The sequence below is a fragment of the Lissotriton vulgaris genome, chromosome 1_1, assembly GCF_964263255.1.
Source record: "Lissotriton vulgaris chromosome 1_1, aLisVul1.2, whole genome shotgun sequence".
NCBI lineage: Eukaryota > Metazoa > Chordata > Amphibia > Caudata > Salamandridae > Lissotriton > Lissotriton vulgaris.
In genome coordinates this window covers 918,134,125-918,154,889 of record NC_141685.1, presented here as the reverse complement: position 1 = coordinate 918,154,889, position 20,765 = coordinate 918,134,125, and the positions used below count along the sequence as shown (strand labels likewise).

The window sequence follows — 20,765 nt, the reverse complement described above, 5'->3', positions numbered from 1 at the left end:
ACCAGGTCCTGGCCGGGTTGGAAGGTTTCAGTGCGGCCTATCTAGACGACATTGCGGTGTTCAGTGCTCACTGGCCCGAGCACCTGCACCACCTTTGGGAGGTGTTGGACGCCCTGCGTCGAGCCGGGCTCACCATTAAGGCTAGTAAGTGCCAAATCGGACAAAGCTCAGTGGTCTATCTAGGACACCAGGTCGGCAGCGGCCTCGTGGCCCCCCTCCAACCCAAGATAGACGCGATCACTGCCTGGGAGACCCCCATGACCCAGACCGAGGTGCGGGCTTTCCTAGGGCTCACAGGGTACTACCGTAGATTCATCAAGGGGTACAGGAGTACTGTAGGCCCCCTCACAGAGTTAACAGCCAAGGCCAACCGCAAGAAGCTTATCTGGACCACCGCCTGTCAGAAGGCTTTCGAAGAATTGAAACAGGCCATGTGCACCGCTCCAGTACTACAGGCCCCTGACTACTCCCGAGAGTTCGTGGTCCAGACCGACGCCTCCGAGCATGGCATCAGAGCCGTGCTCTCCCAAGTGGACGACAAGGGGATTGATCATCCGGTAGCCTTTATCAGCCGGAGGCTACTACCCCGAGAGCAGAGATGGAGCACCATCGAGCGAGAGGCCTTCGCAGTAGTCTGGGCCTTGAAGAAACTGAGGCCCTACCTGTTCGGGACCCACTTCCGGGTCCAAACCGACCACCGTCCTCTCCGGTGGCTCATGCAGATGAGAGGAGAGAACCCTAAACTGCTACGCTGGTCCATCTCCCTCCAAGGGATAGATTTTACTGTAGAACACAGGCCTGGTGCCGACCACGCCAACGCTGACGGCCTGTCCTGCTTCTTCCGCCTCAGCGAAGAGAACCCCCAAGAGGATGGGTAGTTCTCCTCATCCTTCAGCTGGAGGGGACGCATGTTGGACCCGGCATCGTGGCGTGGTCCTCGCGGATCTCCGCCGCTCCAGAACTATGGGGTGGAACTGATTCCCGTCCACCCAGACCTGTACAGGACACTCTTACTCCGGACCTGAGACGATCTCCAGACCGCGTGCCTGCACCCGTGCACGTGACCATCAGACTCCATGTTTGGCCACCCCGGCTGGCCGGCCAGCCGCCTTCTTTCCTTTCGGCAGCTCCTGGCCTCTCCTGGCTACAGCTAAGCCTGGGCGTCCGGCGCGCCCAGCTCCACCCGGGGGGTGAACAACTCACCAAGTACCCGAAACCAAGACTTCCATCACACCTCCGGCCCCCTCCTGAGGAACTGGTTCCCCTCACACCTCGGAACTATCCCTGAGGGCTGGTTTCGATCGCACCTTGGGCCTCCTAGTGAGCTGGCTCCAGGTCCTGATGGGCGTCTGGGATTCCCTGGATGCATGGTCCAAAGCATCAAAGAACCAACCGTCCAGACAATCAGGCGCCTGGCCCTCGGACCTCCGGCCTCCTGCCTATGAGGGTCCGGACATCAAAGAGCTCCAGGACTATAAGACAGCCTGCCTTCCCTCCAGTCGACAGTTGTATCTTGGACAAGAAAGCCCTGCTGATCTGATCGCGGCTGACCTTGAGGAGGACAGACTCTGACCCGCTGAGCCCTGCTGACGTCGTCGCGGCTCACCCTCGAACCTACGGAACGGAACCATCGGAGACCTGCTGACGCTGTCGCGGCTCCCTCTCAAGACAAGACCTGAACCATCGGAGCCCTGCTGACGCTGTTGCGACTCCCTCTCGAGACACAAGACCAGAACCACCGGAGCCCTGCAGACGCTGTCGCGGCTCCCTCTCGAGACACAAGACCTGAACCACCGGAGCCCTGCTGACGCTGTCGCGGCTCCCTCTTGAAGCACAAGACCTGAACCACCGGAGCCCTGCTGACGCTGTCGCAGCTCCCACTGCCTACGAGTACGACGGAGTACTCCTGACCAAGCCCTGCTGACCCCCGTCGCGGCTTGACGAACTCTCTGGTCCGGCTGGACCACCGACGCTACCCTCACGATCACCTGGAACCAGAAGTGAGTAGGACAGCAAGTCCCATCGCCAGCCCCCGTACCCCCCAGTTCGAGGATTGAGAACTGTGCGCAGGGTGCTTGGCGTGCCAGCTGGCATCCTAAGACTGTCCCGCTTCCCCGATCCCTCTTTAAGAGACTTTCGCGATCCCTCGATCGCTGTGTATTGCTCCCTACTTTTAATCTTGATAAAGTATCTCTTGATAAAGAATCACGGTGTGGTGTCCGTTCATAAGTGTGGTGTGTCGACAGTGTGTACGATCAGTCCTCCCCGGCAAAGACTCCCCCTCAATAAGACTCGGCAGTAATTGTGGGAGAGGAGGTCCCAGGCGGTTAGGAGAGTTCTCTTGACCCCTGAGGTCACCGCCTTCCAACAGAAGCGTGCACTGACGGCTGGTGGTATGTGTGCCTGGTGGAAGCGTGCACTGACGGCTGGTGGTGTGTGTGCCTGGTGGAAGCGAGCACTGACGGCTGGTGGTGTGTGTGCCCGGTGAAAGCGTGCACTCACGGCTGGTGGTCTGTGTGCCTGGTGGAAGCTTGCATTGACTGCTAGTGGTGTGTGTGCCTGGTGGAAGTGTGCACTGACGGCTGGTGGTGTGTGTATCTGGTGGAAGTGTGCACTGATGGCTGGTGGTGTGTGTGCCTGGTGAAAGCGTGCACTGATGGCTGGTGGTATGTGTGCCTGGTGGAAGCGTGCACTGACGGCTGGTGGTGTGTGTGCCTGGTGGAAGCGTGCACTGACGGCTGGTGGTGTGTGTGCCTGAAGGAAGCGTACACTGATGGCTGGTGGTGTGTGTGCCTGGTGGAAGCATGCACTGACGGCTGGTGGTGTGTATGCCTGGTGGAAGCGTGCACTGAAGGCTGGTGGTGTGTGTGCCTGGTGGAAGCGTGCACTGATGGCTGGTGGTGTGTGTGCCTGGTGAAAGCGTGCACTGATGGCTGGTAGTTGTGATTTCTGGTAGTGTGTGTGCCTGGTGAAAGCATGCACTTACGGCTGGTGGTGTATGTGCCTGGTCGAAGCGTGCACTGATGGCTGGTGGTGTGTGGCATTGTGCACTAATGGCTGGTGGTGTGTGTGCCTGGTGGAAGCATGCACTGACGGCTGGTGGTGTGAGTGCCTGGTAGAAGCGTGCACTGATGGCTGGTGGTGTGTGTGCCTGGTAGAAGCGTGCACTGACGGCTGGTGGTGTATGTGCCTGGTGGAAGCGTGCACTGATGGCTGGTGGTGTGTGTGCCTGGTAGAAGTGTGCACTGACGGCTGGTGGTGTATGTGCTTGGTGGACGCGTGCACTGATGGCTGGAGGTGTGTTTGCCTGGTGAAAGCGTGCACTGACGGCTGGTGGTGTGTGTGCCTGGTGGAAGTGTGCACTGACAGCTGGTGGTGTGTGTGACTGGTGGAAACGTGCACTGACGGCTGGTGGTGTGTGTGCCTGGTGAAAGTATGCACTGATGTCCGGTGGTGTGCGTGTGCCTGGTGAAAGCATGCACTGACGGCTGGTGGTGTATGTGCCTGGTGGAAGCGTGCACTGACGGCTGGTGGTGTGTGTGCCTGGTGGAAGCATGCACTGATGGCTGGTGGTGTGTGTGCCTGGTGAAAGCGTGCACTGATGGCTGGTGGTGTGTGCCTGGTGGACCGACGGCTGGTAGTGTGTGATTGCTGGTAGTGTGGGGGCCTGGTGAAAGCATGCACTTACGGCTGGTGGTGTATGTGCCTGGTCGAAGCGTGCACTGATGGCTGGCGGTGTGTGGCAGCGTGCACTGATGGCTGGTGGTGTGTGTGCCTGGTGGAAGCGTGCACTGACGGCTGGTGGTGTGTGTGCCTGGTGGAAGCGTGCACTGATGGCTGGAGGTGTGTTTGCCTGGTTAGAAGAGTGCACTGACGGCTGGTGGTGTGTGTGCCTGGTGGAAGCGTGCACTGACGCTGGAGGTGTGTGTGTCTGGGGGAAGTGTGCAATGGCGGCTGGTGGTGTTTGTGCCTGGTGGAAGCGTGCAGACGGCTGGTGGTGGGTGTGCCTGGTGGAAGCGTGCACTGACAGCTGGTGGTGTGTCTGGTGGAAGCGTGCACTGACGGCTGGTGGTGGGTGTGCCTGGTAGAAGCGTGCACTGACAGCTGGTGGTGTGTGCCTGGTGGAAGCGTGCACTGATGGCTGGTGGTGTGTGTGCCTGGTAGAAGCGTGCACTGACGGCTGGTGGTGTGAGTGCCTGGTGGAAGAGTGCACTGACGGCTGGAGGTGTGTGTGTCTGGTGGAAGCGTGCACTGACGACTGGTGGTGTTTGTGCCTGGTGGAAGCGAGCACTGACGGCTGGTGGTGTGTGTGCCCGGTGAAAGCGTGCACTGATGGCTGGTGGTGTGTGTGCCTGGTGGAAGCTTGCATTGACTGCTGGTGGTGTGTGTGCCTGGTGGAAGCGTGCACTGACGGCTGGTTGTGTGTGTATCTGGTGGAAGTGTGCACTGATGGCTGGTGGTGTGTGTGCCTGGTGAAAGCGTGAAATGATGGCTGGTGGTGCGTGTGCCCGGTGAAAGCGTGCACCGACGGCTGGTGGTGTGTATGCCTGGTGAAAGCGTGCACTGATGGCTGGTGGTGTGTGCCTGGTGGAAGCGTGCACCGACGGCTGGTAGTGTGTGATTGCTGGTAGTCTGTGTGCCTGGTGAAAGCATGCACTTACGGCTGATGGTGTATGTGCCTGGTCGAAGCGTGCACGGATGGCTGGTGGTGTGTGGCAGCGTGCACTGATGGCTGGTGGTGTGTGTGCCTGGTGGAAGCGTGCACTGACGGCTAGTGGTGTGTGTGCTTGGTAGAAGCGTGCACTGACAAATGGAGGTGTGTTTGCCTGGTGAAAGCGTGCATTGAAGGCTGGTGGTGCGTGTGCCCGGTGAAAGCGTGCACTGACGGCTAGTGATGTGTGTGCCTGGTGGAAGCGTGCACTGATGGCTGGTGGTGTGTGTGCCTGGTGAAAGTGTGCACTGACGGCTGGTGGTGTGTGTGCCTGGTGGAAACGTGCACTGACGGCTGGTGGTGTGTGTGCCTGGTGAAAGCATGCACTGATGTCTGGTGGTGTGTGTGTGCCTGGTGAAAGCGTGCACTGGCGGCTGGAGGTGTGTGCCTGGTGGAAGTGTGCACTGATGGCTCGTAGTGTGTGACGGCTGGTAGTGTGTATGCCTGGTGAAAGTGTGCACTGATGGCTGGTGATGTGTGTGCCTGGTGGAAGCCTGCACTGACGGCTGGTGGTGTGTGTGTGCCTGGTGGAAGCGTGCACTCACGGCTGGTGATGTGTGTGCCTGGTGGAAGCGTGCACTGACGGCTGGTGGTGTGTGTGCCTGGTGGAAGCGTGCACTGATGGCTGGTGGTGCGTGTGCCTGATGGAAGCGTGCACTGACTACTGGTGGTATGTGTGCCTGGTGGAAGCATGCACTGACGGCTGGTGGTGTGTGAGCCTGGTGGAAGCGTGCACTGACGGCTGGTGGTGTGTGTGCCTGGTGGAAGCGTGCACTGACGGCTGGTGGTGTATGTGCTTGGTGGACGCGTGCACTGATGGCTGGAGGTGTGTGTGCCTGGTGGAAGCATGCACTGATGGCTGGTGGTGTGTGTGCCTGGTGGAAGCGTGCACTGACGGCTGGTGGTGTGTGTGCCTGGTGGAAGCGTGCACTGACGGCTGGTGGTGTATGTGCTTGGTGGACGCGTGCACTGATGGCTGGAGGTGTGTTTGCCTGGTGAAAGCGTGCACTGACGGCTGGTGGTGTGTGTGCCTGGTGGAAGTGTGCACTGACAGCTGGTGGTGTGTGTGACTGGTGGAAACGTGCACTGACGGCTGGTGGTGTGTGTGCCTGGTGAAAGTATGCACTGATGTCCGGTGGTGTGCGTGTGCCTGGTGAAAGCATGCACTGACGGCTGGTGGTGTATGTGCCTGGTGGAAGCGTGCACTGACGGCTGGTGGTGTGTGTGCCTGGTGGAAGCATGCACTGATGGCTGGTGGTGTGTGTGCCTGGTGAAAGCGTGCACTGATGGCTGGTGGTGTGTGCCTGGTGGACCGACGGCTGGTAGTGTGTGATTGCTGGTAGTGTGGGGGCCTGGTGAAAGCATGCACTTACGGCTGGTGGTGTATGTGCCTGGTCGAAGCGTGCACTGATGGCTGGCGGTGTGTGGCAGCGTGCACTGATGGCTGGTGGTGTGTGTGCCTGGTGGAAGCGTGCACTGACGGCTGGTGGTGTGTGTGCCTGGTGGAAGCGTGCACTGATGGCTGGAGGTGTGTTTGCCTGGTTAGAAGAGTGCACTGACGGCTGGTGGTGTGTGTGCCTGGTGGAAGCGTGCACTGACGCTGGAGGTGTGTGTGTCTGGGGGAAGTGTGCAATGGCGGCTGGTGGTGTTTGTGCCTGGTGGAAGCGTGCAGACGGCTGGTGGTGGGTGTGCCTGGTGGAAGCGTGCACTGACAGCTGGTGGTGTGTCTGGTGGAAGCGTGCACTGACGGCTGGTGGTGGGTGTGCCTGGTAGAAGCGTGCACTGACAGCTGGTGGTGTGTGCCTGGTGGAAGCGTGCACTGATGGCTGGTGGTGTGTGTGCCTGGTAGAAGCGTGCACTGACGGCTGGTGGTGTGAGTGCCTGGTGGAAGAGTGCACTGACGGCTGGAGGTGTGTGTGTCTGGTGGAAGCGTGCACTGACGACTGGTGGTGTTTGTGCCTGGTGGAAGCGAGCACTGACGGCTGGTGGTGTGTGTGCCCGGTGAAAGCGTGCACTGATGGCTGGTGGTGTGTGTGCCTGGTGGAAGCTTGCATTGACTGCTGGTGGTGTGTGTGCCTGGTGGAAGCGTGCACTGACGGCTGGTTGTGTGTGTATCTGGTGGAAGTGTGCACTGATGGCTGGTGGTGTGTGTGCCTGGTGAAAGCGTGAAATGATGGCTGGTGGTGCGTGTGCCCGGTGAAAGCGTGCACCGACGGCTGGTGGTGTGTATGCCTGGTGAAAGCGTGCACTGATGGCTGGTGGTGTGTGCCTGGTGGAAGCGTGCACCGACGGCTGGTAGTGTGTGATTGCTGGTAGTCTGTGTGCCTGGTGAAAGCATGCACTTACGGCTGATGGTGTATGTGCCTGGTCGAAGCGTGCACGGATGGCTGGTGGTGTGTGGCAGCGTGCACTGATGGCTGGTGGTGTGTGTGCCTGGTGGAAGCGTGCACTGACGGCTAGTGGTGTGTGTGCTTGGTAGAAGCGTGCACTGACAAATGGAGGTGTGTTTGCCTGGTGAAAGCGTGCATTGAAGGCTGGTGGTGCGTGTGCCCGGTGAAAGCGTGCACTGACGGCTAGTGATGTGTGTGCCTGGTGGAAGCGTGCACTGATGGCTGGTGGTGTGTGTGCCTGGTGAAAGTGTGCACTGACGGCTGGTGGTGTGTGTGCCTGGTGGAAACGTGCACTGACGGCTGGTGGTGTGTGTGCCTGGTGAAAGCATGCACTGATGTCTGGTGGTGTGTGTGTGCCTGGTGAAAGCGTGCACTGGCGGCTGGAGGTGTGTGCCTGGTGGAAGTGTGCACTGATGGCTCGTAGTGTGTGACGGCTGGTAGTGTGTATGCCTGGTGAAAGTGTGCACTGATGGCTGGTGATGTGTGTGCCTGGTGGAAGCCTGCACTGACGGCTGGTGGTGTGTGTGTGCCTGGTGGAAGCGTGCACTCACGGCTGGTGATGTGTGTGCCTGGTGGAAGCGTGCACTGACGGCTGGTGGTGTGTGTGCCTGGTGGAAGCGTGCACTGATGGCTGGTGGTGCGTGTGCCTGATGGAAGCGTGCACTGACTACTGGTGGTATGTGTGCCTGGTGGAAGCATGCACTGACGGCTGGTGGTGTGTGAGCCTGGTGGAAGCGAGCACTGACGGCTGGTGGTGTTTGTATCTGATGGCTGGTGGTGTGTGTGCCTGGTGAAAGCGTGCACTGATGACTGGTGGTGCGTGTGCCCGGTGAAAGCGTGCACCGACGGCTGGTGGTGTGTGTGCCTGGTGAAAGCGTGCACTGATGGCTGGTGGTGTGTGCCTGTGTGGAAGCGTGCACTGATGGCTGGTGGTGTGTGTGCCTGGTGGAAGCGTACACTGATTGTGGTGTGTGTGCCTGGTGGAAGCGTGCACTGACGGCTGGTGGCGCGTTTGCCTGGTGAAAGCGTGCACCGACGGCTGGTGGTGTGTGTGTACCTGGTGAAAGCATGCACTCACGGCTGTTGGTGTGTGTGCCTGGTGGAAGCGTGCACTGATGGCTGGTGGTGTGTGTACCTGGTGGAAGCGTGCAGTTACGTCTGGTGGTGTGTGTGCCTGGTGGAAGCATGCACTGACGGCTGGTGGTGTGTGTGCGTGGTGGAAGCAGGATCATTCACAGTGATAGAAGACACAAATGAAACTGACGAAGAGGAGGGGGAGAAGGGAGGGGGAGTGCGAGAAGAGGAGCCTGATTACAGCAATAAAAACACAGATGGCAGCTGTGCATGTGCACGAGTTTGTGCACGAGCTCGTGAACAAAAGCTGTAGGCCAGCAAAATGCTCTGGTGGCACTTTTAAAAGCCACTTACTAAATGTCTCGATGAGACAGAGCATGCGCTGTCTCAGGCGAGACCTAAAAAAGGGCTCAAGGGTCGATTCTGCTTGTTACCAACTCATTTCTCTCTTGGACTCAGCTGCTAAAATCATGAAAAAGGTGATCCTGAATTGTTTATCTTCGTAGCTAGATAATTTTAGTGTTATTAGTGATTTACAGTATGGTTTCAAGCAAGGCAGAGGGACGCTCGATCAATGTATTAATTTGAACTTGGTGGCCTGGAAATATACAATAGCCAAGAGGGGCACCCTGCATATGGCTTTTATAGATATAAGGTTGGCATTTGACCGTGTAAAGAGATCCAAATTGTGGCAGATCCTGGGGGAGCTGAGCTGGGAATGAAGCCAGAGCTGGTGACCTTTCTACATTCTGCCCACAATAACACCACCGCGGCAGATAGGTGTAAGGAGGATGGCGGCATGACAGACCCCTGGCAGGTCAGGAGAGGGGTACGGCAGGGGTGCACTTTGGCCCCTCTGCTTCTTCACACTTTACATCAATAAGATAGGGGACCTCCTCTCAGCCTGCAGTAAAGATATCCCAAGAGCTGGGTCCAAACTGATCCCTTCACTTTTGTACGCAGATGATGCATCAATCAATCAATCAATCAATCAGTGACACTTATAAAGCGCGCTACATACCCGTAGGGTCTCAAGGCGCTGGGGGGGGGGGGAGGTGCCGCTACTGCTCGAACAGCCAGGTCTTCCGCTTCTTCCTGAAGGAGAGGTGGTCTTGGGTCAGGCGCAGGTCGGTCGGGAGGGAGTTCCAGGTCTTGGCGGCCAGGTAGGAGAAGGACCTTCCTCCTGTAGTCGCTCTTCGGATGCGGGGGGCGGCGGCGAGGGCGTGGTTGGCTGATCGGAGGTGGCGCTTGGGAGCGTAGAAGTTGACTCGGCTGTTGAGGTAGCTCGGGCCTTGGTCGTGTAGGGCTTTGTGTGCGTGGGTGAGGAGGCGGAAGGTGATTCTTTTGTTGACGGGGAGCCAGTGAAGGTCTCTCAGATGTCCGGAGATGTGGCTGGTTTGTGGGATGTCGAGGATGAGTCTGGCTGAGGCGTTCTGGATCCGCTGGAGTCTCTTCTGGAGCTTGGCGGTGGTACCGGCGTAGAGGGCGTTGCCGTAGTCCAGTCGGCTGGTGACGAGGGCCTGGGTGACGGTCTTCCTGGTCTCGGTGGGGATCCACCAGAAGATCTTCCGTAGCATGCGTAGGATGTTGAAGCACGCCGAGGAGACGTTGTTGACTTGCCTGGTCATGGAGAGGGAGGAGTCCAGGATGAAGCCCAGGTTGCGTGCATGGTCTGTCGGTTTGGGTGCGGTGCCCAGGGCGGGAGGCCACCAGGAGTCGTCCCAGGCGGAGGGTGAGGGGCCCAGGATGAGGACCTCCGTCTTGTCCGAGTTCAGTTTCAGGCGGCTGGTCGTCATCCACTCGGCTACCTCTTTCATCCCTTCGTGCAGGTTGGCTCTGGCGGCGGTGGGGTCGTTGGTCAGGGAGAGGATCAGCTGGGTGTCGTCGGCGTAGGAGATTATGCTGAGGTTGTGTTTGCGTACGATGGCCGCGAGGGGGCTCATGTAGACGTTGAAGAGGGTGGGGCTCAGAGATGATCCTTGAGGGACGCCGCAGATGACTTCGGAGGCCTCTGACTTGAACGGAGGTAGGCGGACTCTCTGTGTTCTTCCGTTGAGGAAGGAGATGATCCATTCCAGCGCCTTGTCCTGGATTCCGATGTTGCTGAGGCGCCGTACTAGGGTGCGGTGGCAGACCGTGTCGAATGCCGCGGAGAGGTTTAGGAGGATGAGGGCCGCTGTTTCTCCATTGTCCATCAGGGCTCGGATGTCATCGGTGGCGGCGATGAGGGCGGTCTCGGTGCTGTGATTGGCACGGAAGCCGGACTGTGAGGGGTCGAGGGATCCGTTCGTCTCGAGGAAGGCGGCCATCTGCTTGTTGACGGTCTTCTCGATGACTTTGGCTGGAAACGGGAGGAGCGAGATGGGGCGGTAGTTCTTGAGGTCGGTGGGGTCCGCTGTTGGTTTCTTGAGTAGAGCGCTGAGTTCGGCGTGTTTCCAGCTCTCAGGGAAGATGGTGGTGTCGAAGGATGTGTTGATGATGTCTCGCAGGTGGGGTGCGATGACAGCGTCGGCCTTGTTGAAGACGTGGTGAGGGCAGGGGTCGGTCGGTGATCCGGAGTGGATGGAGTTCATCGTGCGCATGGTGTCTTCGGTGCTGATCGGGGTCCAGGCGTGGAGGGTGGTGGTGGGGGGTGGTAGGTCGGTCATGGTGTGCGTTGGTTGGTTGTAGAAGCTGTTGTGTATGTCCGCGATCTTGTTGTGGAAGTATGAAGCGAGGGAGTTGCAGAGGTCTTGCGAGGGGGTGATGTCGTTGTTTCCTGCGCTGGGGTTGGAGAGCTCTTTCACGATGTTGAAGAGTTCCTTGCAGTTGTGTGCGTTGTTGTCCAACCGGTCCTTGAATGCTGTTTTCTTGGCGGCGCGGATCAGCTGGTGGTGTTTCCGGGTGGCAAGTTTGAAGGAGGTCCTGTTGTCCGGTGTCGGTTCCTTTCTCCAGACTTTCTCGAGGGCTCGGCAGTTCTTCTTGGAGCTCTTGAGTTCGTCGGTGAACCATGGCGCCTTCTTGCTGCCGGGTCTGCTAGGCGGGGTCCTCAGTGGGGCGAGTTCGTCCGCGCAGTTGCTGATCCACTTCGTGAGGTTGTCGGCGGCCTGGCTGGGGTTCGCTGAGCTGGCAGGAGGGTGCTGGCTCAGGGAGGTGGCGAGCTGGTCTGCTGTGATCTTGTTCCAGCTTCTGCGGGCGGCCTGTTGTTGGTGGTGGTGGGTCGTCGTGCATACTTGTTTGCCAGGAGCGCCTTATGCCTTCAAAAACTTTTAAATGTTTTTATTGATTTAATGGATTCACTTCATTTAGCCACTAATTTTTCAAAATCACACACTATGACGATAGGCACTAAAAAGGGTGCTAAGTTCAAGTTTTTTTGAAGGGGGGCAGAATTAACGAAAGTGTCTACTTTCCCTTACTTGGGGGTGGGCTGCGCAAAGACTACTCAAAAAGAATGTTTTGGCAAGAGCAGTAGGGGCTACGGTGGACTTTGCAAAAAGGCTGGGGTCGAAACACGTACCTGCCCTGCTTAAGGTGTATAAAGAAAAATGTATTCCTATGGCCACATGTGAGTGACAATCAGGGGGTTGAAAATAAATGTATGCGTGGCCTTCTTGCTGTCCCACCTAGGACCCCGGCCTTTATTCTGCATGAAGAGCTTGGTCTGGGGTACATCTCTGACATTATTGCTGTAGCGCCCCTGATACATTGGCTGAGAATCTGGTCTAGCCCAACCCCCACCTTGAACCAGCTTACGCATCCCCTGGTTAAAATACAGTATGGAGCAAATTACATGGCTAGGCTGCCCTGACTTGTATACTAAACCTAGAGCCCTAGGTTCGGCATGCATCAGGGACATTAAATATAAGTTTCTGGCTAAGCAGCAGGCAATAAAGGAGGGCATGGAATTAGCTAAGTCCTCAGTGAGAAGGTATGTCACACTGAGTTTGTGTTCACAGATACAGTCTTATTTGTCACTGGTTTCCAATGTGCAACATCGCTTTGTTTTAACTAGATTCCGGCTGAATCTGGTACCCTGGTTATTAGCCTTTCCCAAGGGCTACTTGAAGCCTGGCGCCCTAAAGCCATGTCCCGGTGTCATTTTTTCTGAGCAGGATACCTTGCATTTTATCTTTTTTGTGAATTTTTATTACTCCTTGAGCAAAAAGCTGCTATTTAGAAATGCCAAATTTGTCCAAGTAAGGCCCGCATTACTATATTTACAAATGCTTCCCTCCACCATGGTGTGCTTCGGGTTGCGAGTTTCAAGGGCCTTAAGACTCAGGAAGAAGATGTTGCTGCAGTAGTCATGCAGCATTCATCTAAATATGTCCAGGGCATTAAATGTACCATCTATTGGTTCTCATGGTGTAATTAAGTTTTCTGCTTATTAAGGAAATGACTCGTCACTACTGGATTTTACTTGCTGTATTTTATGTTCACTTTGGTACTCGTCATCTGATTCCTTGTAATGAGTTTTAATCTTTCTCTGCTTTATGACTAATTTCACTCACAGCCACCTGTATGATAGGGCCTCTCTTAGTGGACATGTGTAACTTTTTTCTTTTAAGGTATTACATCTTTAAAATATTTTAAATTGTCTGCTTTTATGGCTTTTATTGGCAGAATAAAGTATTTTTGACCTGGCCTTAATGAATTCACAATCCCTGAAACTTGTGATGACATCTATTTTATACGCTGATGACCTGCTGTTGTAAAATTTGACACCAGTAGGTCTACAGAGCCACCTAAATGGTTTCCTCACTTACACCCAACTGAGTAATCTTGAAGTAAATCTTTTGGAAAAGAATGTGCTCAAATTTACAAAGAAACTAAAAATATCTGGTGCTTGGACTATTGGAGGTCTCCGGCTTGCATGTACCTTACAATATAAGTACCTGGGAGTAACCTTCGATTCCAGAGGTACATCTATTCCACATATTGAGGCAATAAAGTCAAAAGCCACCTCTTTAACCGCTGGTTTTTGTCAGCTATCAAAAATCTTGCATGGCCCCATTCTGGTGCCTTTACCAAATGTCATGGCAGCAAAAGTTTAATTCACAGCAGCAATTGGCTCTAAAATTACAAGAGTCAAAATGGCATTTTTAAACATTTTGACTTCGAAGACCTACCAGCTTATATTCAAACCTCCAAAGTATATTTCACAAGCCCAGCTGTACCTAGAGTTTGGGACCATGAAACACAGCTGGGGAACAGCCTATGCCTTTCTCGAGGTGTGCCACAACTTTCAACTTTCTGAAACCAACACTGTAGCCACCCGGGCATGGCAGGAAATAACCAAAACTCGAAGACTGGACTGAATGGCTTTCTATATGATATAATAAAATCCCTTCAAGCAGAACATGTAAGAAACCTCCATGTAACACCAAAGGAATTAAAAACTATTGTCAACTGAATGATTAGATCACTCTCCTTACAAGATGATAAGGTTAGCCTGGCAACATAAGCTCACACCTGCAAGTTATTAATACTTATAAGCTCCTAAAGTTGCTGCCTTACTTTGATCATGGATACCTATTCCAGATAAAGTAGGCATTTATGCTATTACATCTTGGGATCCTACCAACATTGGACCAGCCGCCTCCTTGGTCCAGATCAATAAATAGAGAGGAATGCAGACTTTGTGGAAAAGGAAAAGAGATGATGATGCATATTCTCTGTCATGTCCGGTGTTACTCTTTGAAAGAAGAAAACGACTGAGGAGCCTTTTCATTCATGCCTGGATAAGAACTTGAGACAAGCACACATTCAAGGCCTAGATCCAGCTTACACCTGACTAAACACGTGGGTGGTTAAATTCATATAGTTATTTGAGGCGAAATAAAAGGGCCAAAATGGTGTGGGCAACTCAAGAAGAAAGCAATCGCCGACACTTCCATCTTAATTGGCATATGACTCGCTGGAACAATCACTTTCGATAACATAGAATCAAGCAATATTTATTTTATAGAGTAAGCAATATAATGACTGGTATCACGAGGAACTAAACGTGCTTATTATGAATTGATACTTTTTGTAATTGATAGGCTAAATGTTTTTACGTGGTACCTTTGTTGTTTTGATGTGTTGTTTTTATGTGGAATGGTTTTAATTACCTATGCACCTAATGAATACATCTGAATCTGCTTTCTGCCTATTTAGAGAGGATATCAAAAAGCAATAAATCTGCATTTTGTACACGGTGAAGGACTTAACTCTGTACCCCTGGAGTGTTGGATTACCCATAGGTAAAGGTGTACCACTAAGCCACTTAAAAGACAGTAACAAGAACATTCAAGAGACTGGCTTTGTATTAGCAGTTCTGATCTCTTATACCACAGTGACAAGTCTTGGAGAACTTACTTGTTTGTCGGAGTAGTTACGTTTGCCAGGATTGAAAAGTTACTTCTTACACTCCGCAGACTTGCAAGCACCTGGCAAAAGCAGAAGAAAAATACTGTTAAAACCAAGGCTTTCCTTAATTCAAGATCTTAGACGCAGAGCACAATTTCCATCACAAAAACTCATTTTTAACTTAAATATTTTAATTGTATATCAGTTAGCCTTTCATTTATTTTAGATCTTAGACACAAAGTATTAATGCAATCACAAAAAACAAAAAAAATCAGTAAAGAAAAGGTTTGTGCAATTGTAGCTCTTTTATGCAGAGTATAATTTCTTTAACTAAAATTCATTGCTAGCCGCTATTAATGTCCCAAAGTCTATCATAGTTGCCAAGGTTTGGACCTTATATGGATAATTTTCTTTTGATATTTGTGGAGCAATTTGGGAGATGGGACGAGTTAGACTGTAGATTCCCGGTACATACAAAGAGCGTAAAATGCCCTTAGAATGGTGAAGATCAGGCAGTGAATCAGAATAATCCAAGCCGCGACAGCTCGTCTTTTTGAAGCAAATGATTTTTAGACAATATTTATTTGTTACCTTACTAAACTAGAAATAAAGTCACAATAGACAAATAGAAGAGGCTACAAAATGCAATTTTCTCTCAGAAAGATTTTAAGGAAGAATTTACATTTTCATCCTTCATTTAACATTAGCTTGCTTTACCCTTTCGCAGGGATAGCCTGTCATCTGTTGTGGTTTGAATTAGACAAATTGACTCCCATTTTCCTTAAAGAAGAAGCATTTTTTTAGAATCTATACTAATAAGGAAGTTTTCAGATGTTATTGTCCCAAACAATATTTTTGGTCAGACAAAGTATACTTTCATTACTGTTAAATCCATCATGCCCCATTTTTTGTAACAATACACTTTATTTTTTTACATTTTATAGTAATTATTTTTTTAATTCTTAACTTAAAAAAAAATTCATTGTCAAGTCCAACTTTTTAAAAACCCATATGTGTAGGATTTTAGGGCCACATGTATGAAACTTTGGTTTTGCGATTCTCAAATAGTGATTTTTTGCGAATCGCTATTTGAGAATCGCAAAATGCTATGTAAGTAGGATTTGCAAATAATTTTGTGAATCCTACATATTCCTTAATTGCAAATTTCAAATTGCGATTCGCAATTAAGTAATATCTCCCCATTCATTCCTATGGGCCTAGAGGCCCATAGGAATGAATGGTATTCCTTAATGAATGGAAAGACATTCTCAATCTGCTATTCTCAATTAGAGAATCGCAAATTGAGAATACAATTTCAAGGGTGCCAGGGTGTCAAAAGGACACTCTGTTGCAGCCCTGAAATGTGCATGTGTGCACATGTGGCACACATACATGCCCTAAGGGAATGTATGTGCGCCACATGGCACTTTGAAAAATGCAAAAGAGTGCATTTTTCAAAGAAATCGCAAATTACTACCAACTTGAAGTTGGTGGTTATTTGCGATTCCTTATGGCCAATTTGCACATTTTCTGGGCCGCTTACATTGCATTTAGTGAGTCGCAATTTGCGATTCCTTAAATGCAATCGCAAAATAGGGAATCGCAAATTTGCGATTCCTTATTTTGCGAGGCTGTTTTCCATTCATGCATCCCACTTAGCAAAATTGCGATAGTAAATGACGAAATTCTGTGAATTTCGGCATTTGCAATCGCAATTTTGAATGATACATATAGCCATTAGTTATTTGTTTTTTACTTAAACCTTTTAATACTTCAACTTTGTTTATTTGTGACTTTAACTAAAGAAGAACTTTTTGGCTGGACAGGTCATTATAAGGAAAGATCCCATTAAAGGATGTAATCAATACATGTCATTAAAGTTGGATCCCAGAGGACAAAAGATGCAGCAAAATGAGAAAAAAGAGGGCAGGACGGTTCTCCCTCATTCAAAAGACAAAGAAAAACAGGAACATGAAACTGAGATTGACAATGGAACAAAACCAATAGCAACGTTTCAAAAAGATTGAAAATTGCAGAACGAATTTGTTTAAATTATTTAGTAATCCAGATTACCTTAAAACTACTTTTATCAAAGATCATGACCAAGATCTATAAAAATTCTTAAGCAACTTTTCATGAACAGTGCATCTAAACAATTGAATTAATAATATATTTTTAAACTGAAAATTGGTGTCGAGATCGGGGTTAATCTTCACGGTGAAGGCCACAAACAATAAATAAATATAAAAAGGGGCTCATTAAAAGATTTGTGAAGAGAGTTGTGGCCAGATGAGGGGCATCAAATTAGGCAACTTTCTAAGATTAGGGGTATCATCTTCGCCCCTTCGTAAATTTAGCATAATTAGCATTGCATCCGACAAACGATCAAAAATGATAGCACTGGAATACATTAAAATACAAGCAGTAACTCGTACCTGAGCAAACGGAGTTACTATCAAGTCTTCGGTATGTCTAAAGAAGAGATGGAAAAAGAAAGGAGGTGATCAGATATCAGAACAGCATATTTCTTGACATTGTCATTTTGAACAGTTCCAAAATGGCACCTGCTCATTACACAGAGCTGAAACTCCTGATGCACACACTGAACCCTTTCACTAGCAGTTTGCCTTAATTCGAGCCAGGCTGGTTATCGGGTCTGGTGGCCAAAATCTTGCCTGTGGGACCAGGAGGCCAAGGGCCAGATGTACGACGCGCAAAATAGCGTCTTGCAAATTGCGAGTCCTTTGCTATTCGCAATTTTCAAGGCGCTATTTTGCATGTAAAACAGTATGTTTAACACTTTGCGATGCCCAATGGGTCGCAAATTGCGAGGCTCGTGAACATTAATGAGCCTCTCGCAATTTGCGAAGCCATTGGGAATGACAGGGCCTCCCAGGGATGGTGGCCTGCTGGGCTCAGCAGACCACCATGTCTGGGATTGATTTTAAATAAAGCAAGTTTTAAAAAAAAATGCAGCCAGTTTTCCTTACAGGAAATCACGATGCATTTAAAAAAATAAAAAATTCAACATTGTCGTTTCATTTTTTTAAGGGCAGGCAGTGGTCCCTGGGACCACTGCCTGCCCTTAAAAAATATTTTTGGAGCAAGTCACAAAGGGGAAGGGGTCCCCTGGGGACACATACCCATTTGCGACTTCATTACCACCGTCTTGAAAAGGGTGGTAATTTGCTAGTGTTTTGCCATACATGGCTCTGCGGTCGATATTAGGAAGGGAACGCCCCTTCCAAATAGGGAGTCACAATTTACTATTTTGCGAGTCGCAAATTATTAGCTTCTTGCAAAATAGTGTAAGTACATGGCCCAGACTAAAATTGAATGCGCAAACGGGTCGCAACCCCGTTTGCACATGCAATTTTACGTCGTACATCTGGCCCCAAAAATGCTAATTTTTTGTTTCTCCTTTTCTTAAAAAGATGTGATCCTGAGCCTAAATAGTCTTTGGCTGAAAAATATGAGCTTAGAAAAAGGGTAACTCTCAGAATTGTGTGCTTTGTAAAAGAAACCTTGACTTTTGCATTTATTAGCCTGCCACGTAAGGAAATAGGCAAATAAACTAAAGGCTCACTTTAAAAAGTAGCAAATACATCAAACATAATCGACCAAAAGTGAAACACACTCTTCATTTATTCCCTGTCCCATGTGACACTGAGTTCTAAGGAGTCTTCAATGTGGGCGGGACTCTCCCTTGTGCGGACACAATTCTGTGATATGGAGACAAAACTCCTAAGTGTCAATGAACCGACCAAAATTACTCCAAAAATCTTGAAATATTAGCAAATAAAAATACACTCTGGGCCGAATAAAGTGTGCTAAGTAGGCATACACGTCTGTGCTTTGCCTTGAAATACATTTACCAAACTTAAGATGTGACCTAAATTGACTCCTTGTCCGCATTGAACCGACTACTCCAGACTACCCTTAAGACCATCCTGCAGTCCTCATCTCTCCACATCCCACACACTCAGCACTGGGGAAGACCAAGAGGTTCCAGGTGTTTTTTGTGAATTGTTTCTCCTTCAACTCACCATCTTGCTACACAGTTTTAATACTAGACCTGATTTGGGTGATCTGTCCTCTTCCACATACAGATGTTGATGTGACTCTAAGCATGCAACAGTCATCTTTGCACAAGGTATGCTCATCTCTCAACGCCATCCTACAGTCCTTTAAGGTGGCAGAAACCATATTGCTTCATAGAATTCTCCTGGGTTTCACAAAACTGGACACATGACCCTAGATCCCTGGGGGTCTCCTCTGGTGCAGCAACAGTAGCCCCTCTAAAATTCATCAACACGCTTGCCAACCATGCTGCTTTTGGCTGCCGGCCACAACTCTTTCTGCAAATCTATTTAAGTCATCCTCATACTGCAGTTGGAGAAGTTGTGAATTGAAACTGTAAGAAGTGAAATCCATCTCCCCGATGGTGAAGAGAATGACCAACATATTCTTAAAGGCATCCAGTATCTTCAAGTGTGTGTCTGGCATCTGCTGCTAACTTACCACACTGTACTGCACTGGCATGTTTGTCACTGTTGCACTGCGCTAGCGTGGTTAAAGCGGGATACTGTGCACAAACGCCACTCCTATCAGTAGATGTAGTAAATGATTTTATACATTGCAAACTCATTAAAAAAATATGTTTTAACATTTAAAAATATTGGCAACATTCATCAGATGTAACAGTTACAAATGTTCTTTGGTAAACACAGAGAAGACATTTGGTACTAATCCCTTAATCAGTCACAGCTCACCTTCAAGTAATAGTAACGTGAACAGACTTAACCAGAGAATGACATTTTGGAGGTGACTTTTAGCATTAAACATGGTCATAGCACAGGACAACTACTTCTAAATCCCGCCTTTCCCACTAAAAGTAATGCGGTCCTCGTATTATCATGAAGTGAACAAAAACGAAGTGCATAGTTGTTTGCACGGAGTTATTGTGACAGCGACAAATAATACAAACTTGTGAAGTGAAACGCGGATCAATGTAATTTATTTCTCAAACGCTGTTTAGGTCAAGAGGTAGACTGATTTCCTCTGACCAGAGCACCATATCACGTGATGGGATTTCCACTGGCGTCATCATCTGGTGAAGGGATTTGATATTGCTTGGCCACAAAAGTTGGCAAGTGTGCATCCGGGACACAATACCAAATTCCAGCGTTTCATTGCCATAAGTGAAGGCGTCATCATATGATCCCACCTTAGACGCCCTGAGACGGGATGGGGAACGCGCCACAGGCCACTCCCCATTGTAGAGTGTGCAGAGATAGGGAATTACATCACCGTACAACTTTCTCCCTTTATTACTTTCAGGTGTACAGAGTACTAAGGAGGGGTAGACTTCACTCTCCACCCTCTGAGTACATCCAATAGGATTTTTGGTGATTATTAAGACCAGGGCCGGACTGGTCGTAGCAGGCACTGGGAGGTTTCCCGGTGGCCCAGGGACAGGTTTTGGAACCGTGGGAGCCGATTCTGTTGCTAGGGGCTGGTTTTTCAGCATGGCAGCAATATTGGCTCCCTGTAACAAAAGTGCCTCCGCCCCCACTATCTGGGCGGACAAGCAGATTGCCAGGGCTGGTTGCGTTTCCCAGTCCGGCCTTGATTAGGACCCAAGAATCATGTTAAAAAAGCAAAAAAACACTGCAGTGCTCTAATGTGACTAATTTGCTTCCATATTGCTTCTACTAAGCACTCAGCCCACCTGGAGATAAACGAAGACTGCTGAAGACCTGCCCCACCTCAGTGCTCAAATAGAGCAGGTATGACTGACCAGTCTCCAGCACCAAACATCGGCAAGGATTCTGACGACGTTTTTTTAGAGGAAACCATGAATTTCGGGGAGTAAATGACTCAAACAAAGTGAAAGTTGAAAAGTCGGTTGAATAGCTGATTAGAAAATTCATGATTTACGTCTTTAGGTCTAGCTTGACAGCGCCGGTGTCCTCAAGACATACTGTTAACAGCACTTGGAAATAAACATACAGTGGTCTTTGTCTCCACCCAGAGGAGCATCGCTCTCTCATCTAATGCTATTGGCTAGCTGGTGCATCGTTCCACCGTCCAGGAAGTGCTTTCTTTTGGAATGCATGAAAAATACATTAATCTTGCTGTTTATCGTGTTCAGTTCTTGTTCCCTTCCGTGCATTCTATGAAGAAAGCTATCCTTTTTTTGGATACTTTTTCTGAGCACAAGCAAAGCCAACAGAACAGGTGTTATTGTGATAAAC

General features: G+C 50.3%; 1 protein-coding gene across 3 annotated transcripts in view; it reads right to left on the bottom strand.

Annotated features, from left to right (window-relative positions):
• Positions 1 to 20,765, bottom strand: part of PDE4A (phosphodiesterase 4A) — a 1,006,014-nt gene that overhangs the window by 285,385 nt on the left and 699,864 nt on the right. For all 3 annotated transcript variants that reach the window (XM_086959060.1, XM_086959061.1, XM_086959062.1), the window contains exons 3-4: positions 16,944 to 16,980; positions 14,518 to 14,588 (exon numbers count right to left, since the gene is read on the bottom strand). In XM_086959060.1, the coding sequence (XP_086815186.1) occupies positions 14,518 to 14,588; positions 16,944 to 16,980 (108 nt within the window). The remainder of the gene's footprint in view (positions 1 to 14,517; positions 14,589 to 16,943; positions 16,981 to 20,765) is intronic.